This window comes from Gastrolobium bilobum, unplaced genomic scaffold (assembly GCF_033153095.1).
Source record: "Gastrolobium bilobum isolate Gb01-03AN ecotype WA unplaced genomic scaffold, APGP_CSIRO_Gbil_v1 utg7888, whole genome shotgun sequence".
Classification (NCBI taxonomy): domain Eukaryota; kingdom Viridiplantae; phylum Streptophyta; class Magnoliopsida; order Fabales; family Fabaceae; genus Gastrolobium; species Gastrolobium bilobum.
In genome coordinates, this window is record NW_026898738.1 from 104,563 (window position 1) to 109,051 (window position 4,489).

At 34.0% G+C, this 4,489-nt stretch overlaps 1 protein-coding gene across 1 annotated transcript; it reads left to right on the plus strand.

The window, feature by feature from the left end:
• The first annotated feature begins 475 nt into the window (after positions 1-475).
• Positions 476-3,431, plus strand: LOC133283679 (probable trehalose-phosphate phosphatase J). Its single transcript, XM_061480575.1, has 12 exons — positions 476-594; positions 708-960; positions 1,082-1,222; positions 1,333-1,404; positions 1,561-1,650; positions 1,773-1,835; positions 1,934-2,035; positions 2,173-2,250; positions 2,391-2,460; positions 2,738-2,808; positions 2,954-3,046; positions 3,147-3,431. Exons 2-12 carry the CDS (start codon positions 712-714, stop codon positions 3,213-3,215), a joined length of 1,098 nt encoding a protein of 365 aa, XP_061336559.1. The 5' UTR covers positions 476-594; positions 708-711; the 3' UTR covers positions 3,216-3,431.
• The last annotated feature ends 1,058 nt before the right edge of the window (positions 3,432-4,489 follow it).

Consider the following 4,489-nt stretch of genomic DNA (forward strand, 5'->3'; position numbering starts at 1 on the left):
TATTCATACAAACACGATACATTAACTTGATATTCATATAATTTTTTAAAATATATTTATTATATAACATGAGATATTTTTATCTAAATGCATACATAAAAAAAACAAGTGAAATCAATTTTTGTTATTTTTTTCTAAATAAATTTAATTTAATTTTTTATGTACTGTACGTGACAATTTTATCAAAAACGGAAAACCTATTCCCCTATATATGTTTTTACGGTCATCATTGTTAATAAAAAAGAGAGGGAGTGATGGCGTGGCATATGGACTATGGTGGGGACCTGAAGGATACCGGGGGTTGGGCAAGGTGTGGGGCCTCCTTCTTTTCCAATGGTGGAATGGGTCCCACCTTAGAGTTTTGGAGTTTCTGTTTTTCTAACTATAAATCGAAGTGAAGGGGCTCTGTCTCCTCCCTCACTCTCTCTCACTCTCTGACTTCTCCTTCTCTAACTCTTCTCTTCATTCTTCATAACATTCCTTCTCTTCCTTTGTATGCATCTGCTAACAAAGCTGTCACCTTTTTCTTCATTTTTCTTTGCTCTGCTATAAATAGCACACACAGTTGGAGTTAGTTATTACTTCCTTTGAAGTGTAAGCTATATAATAATAATATGTCCATTTGAGAACTTGTTTTTTTTTTTCAACAAAAAAAAAAAAAAAACATACCTTGAAAACATGCATGAGTTGGGCTTGTTTTTTTGCAGTGAGATGACGCAGCAGAATGTGGTAGTGTCTGACACCAAATCTGGGGTTGCCGTGTCTGTTTTCCCACCAACAGCACAAAAGCCACCAGCAGCACAAGGTGGGTACATTTCCATTTCAAGGAGGAGGATTTTCAAGAACCTTGAAATCAATGGAGGACAAAGAATTAACGCATGGGTTGAGTCCATGAGAGCCTCTTCTCCAACCCATCTTAAATCAACACCTTCTTTAGCTGAAGAGCAAAGCTCTTGGATTGTGAGAACCACTCTTAGACACACATATATGATATACTTCCTTAATTAATACACACAGTACTCTTTTTTTAACATATTCCAATAATAGTGGATCTCATTATGTGTATTTCATAATCAAACAGCTTCACCACCCGTCAGCATTAGACATGTTTGACCAAATTGTGGATGCATCAAAGGGAAAGCAAATTGTCATGTTTCTGGACTATGATGGAACGCTGTCCCCTATAGTTGAAGACCCTGACCGTGCTTTCATGTCTGATTCGGTTTGTGTCTGTCTTTTGCTAGCTATGTTTTTTAACATTGTCTAACATATGTAAATATGTATATGCATATCTATATTGGGTTCTAAATCAACTATTTGTTGCCCCATCAGATGAGAAAAACAGTGAGGAAACTTGCAAGGTGTTTTCCTACTGCTATTGTGACTGGCAGATGCAAAGACAAGGTACACTATTAATTCGGAAGTTGGTTATTCAATTATTTGGAGTTGATTTTCGTACTCTTATTATGTCCTTCCCCTCTTTCTTTCACTTTCCTTTTATATAAATATATGTATATTTTTTGTGTGTGTACTAATTTGGTGTTGCTTTGGAGACAATAGGTATACAATTTTGTTCGGTTGGCAGAGCTATATTATGCTGGAAGCCATGGCATGGATATTAAAGGGCCAACAAGAAGCTCCAAAAACAAAGTGAGTGAGCTAGCTGTAGTGTACGTACAGCTTATTTATTGTATGGTATATATATATATATTAACTTTTTTTTTTCTAATTCTTTGAAAACTCGTTAATTTTTCATTGGTTATGGTCTGTAGTATAGTAAAGCTGAGGCAGTTCTTTTTCAACCAGCCAGTGAATTTCTTCCCATGATAGATGAGGTTCGTTTATTTCCCCTTCCTAGAAAGCCAAATGGTTTTCGTTTTTATAACATTCAAAAATAAATTTACATTTTTTTTTTTGGGGTAAAATTTTTTAGGTGTACCAACAATTGGTTGATAAGACAAAATCAACCCCTGGAGCCAAGGTTGAGAACAACAAGTTCTGTGTCTCTGTTCATTTTCGTTGTGTTGATGAAAAGGTACAAACTATAAAGCCATCCATGTTTGAGAGACATTCGCTTGTAACTACTTGTAGTGTTTTGTTGTTGTCTGAAATTCTCTTAGTCTATTGCTATGTTCATGAAAAAGTCTAACCCCAAATGTACACTATACATAGAAATGGAGTGAACTGGCACGCCAAGTGAAATCAGTGTTAAAAGACTACCCAAAGCTTCGTCTTACCCAAGGAAGAAAGGTGGGCCATGGTTCTGTTTTCTTGTTTTTAATCAATTTGTGTGTGTGTGTGTGTGTGTGTGTGGGGCATTTGATTTAGTTTGAAAGGAGGATTCAGAAGTGAGAAGGTGTCTCACTTTCAATGTTATTTGTTTTACACAGGTGTTAGAGATCCGTCCTACAATTAAATGGGACAAAGGGAAAGCCCTCGAATTTTTATTAGAGTCACTCGGTGAGTTTTAGCCTTACTCATACTTTACGTTTTGGTTTCTCGTTTTATTGTCGCAATTGAACATGTGCTAAATATATGTATGAAACATGTATTAATGGCATAAAGTAACGTATGAGCCTCTGCTCTTCAGTTGTTGGATAACTCTTTCAGAGATTTTGACTATCACAAATAATTAAATGGAAAACTCCCATACCCTACGTGATTAATTTAGTCATTGAAGATTGTTCTATACACATGAGATTCTTAACTTATATTAACTAATAAATAATTTTAACAGGATTTGCCAACTGTAGTGATGTCTTTCCTGTTTATATTGGTGATGATCGATCCGATGAAGATGCGTTCAAGGTATCCAAAGATCTCAATTGAATTATTTTTTATTTAATTCCAAGTTCTTTAAAAGAATCCTCTTCGATTAATTTGGAGGATAATTATCTTATTTTGGAAATTTTGAAAAGTAAAAGTGTTATTTCAACTGTCTTTTAATATGCAGAAATTAAGAGACAGGGGACAAGGTTTTGGCATTCTTGTGTCGAAATTTCCAAAAGACACAAGTGCATCTTACTCTTTACAAGAACCCAATGAGGCAAGTGGAATTTTTTTTTACTTCATCTATTTTTGGACCATTGTATCCTATGCCTTGAATATGACTGATTATTATTTATTTATTTATTTATTTCATGCAGGTTATGGACTTTCTTCAACGCTTGGTGGAGTGGAAACGTGTATCCCTGCGAGCACGTTCCAGGGTGTAAATGAATAGAGATAAAATGACAAGTACAACCCTACCGTGCCACAAAAATGAAGTTCAGCTTTGGTAGAATATAGGACATTTTGTATTCTTTCTTCAGGTCAGAAGAAAGAACAAATATGTATGGAAATAGAAAGACAAAAGTGTCTTTCTTAGTTTGAAGGACGTCTACATTCATGTAATTAGCCAAGTAGTACGTAGTACAAGGGAAAAGTTTATGTATCCCTCAGATGCAAGTCTGAATGGATTAAATATGTGCTCTTCCTTATTACCTCTGCTATGATAAGTATAGTTTCTAAATCGTGATTTAGTTATGTTTGTCTTTACCAAGTTAATTAACATATAGTTTCGAGCTCCTAAAAATTAATTATAAAAAAAGAAGATTGAAAAATGAAAATACCATTTGTTGGGGAGCTACAAAAAAAACTTTGCTGTCCTCTACGAAACACTACATGGAAAAAGGTCTAAACTGGTTAATGGATTGTGACATGCTGAATAAGCGTATGAAGTGATAGTCTTTTCACCTTTAGAACATGAAGTGAAAGGGGTAAGGTCATTTCACATCAATCATATCCGTTGCTTTAATAAAAACAAAATATAAAAAAAAAAAAATTAAGAAAAGGGAAAGGGAGTATGGCTAAATTGAAGCAAAACTCTATCGATTAAATCTCAATTATTGGTTTCCTTCTCTGCAAGGATATTTTTTTTGTCTTGGTTAGACCATATTAATCTTTTGACAACTTACCAAAATTTAATCTTTTGTCACTAATATATGGTGCTGAAGACACACATGCATAATTAACCAGAAGCTTTTAGCAACGGCAAGATAAACAGACTTCAAATATCAGTATGATATATCCCTAACTTGGAGATAAGATCCTCATCAACATTGATGATTATTGATAAAAAACTTGGAGGTTCAGATAACTAGATGGCCCATTGTCAACAACCTATTAGAAGTTTTTTTTTTTAGTAGATAACTTAGAGTATTTACACACAATCTTCTTTAACTATCTTATTCTCGAATGGCTCTTAAAATTAATTCCTCATTAAAATAAAGGATATATTGGACTATTATTATCAAAAGAAGAATGAGAGTAAATCCCTTTTTACAAGGAAATAATTTTCTTCTAACTCCTACAAAAGTTCACGAATTTATATTGGGAAAAGTTTGATCCTATGAACAAACCAAATTCTTGTATTAGAAGCTTTCTATCTTGTATGAATGTATCAGAAGCTGACTCAAAAGTTGCAATTGTGGATTAGGCAATGTTGGTG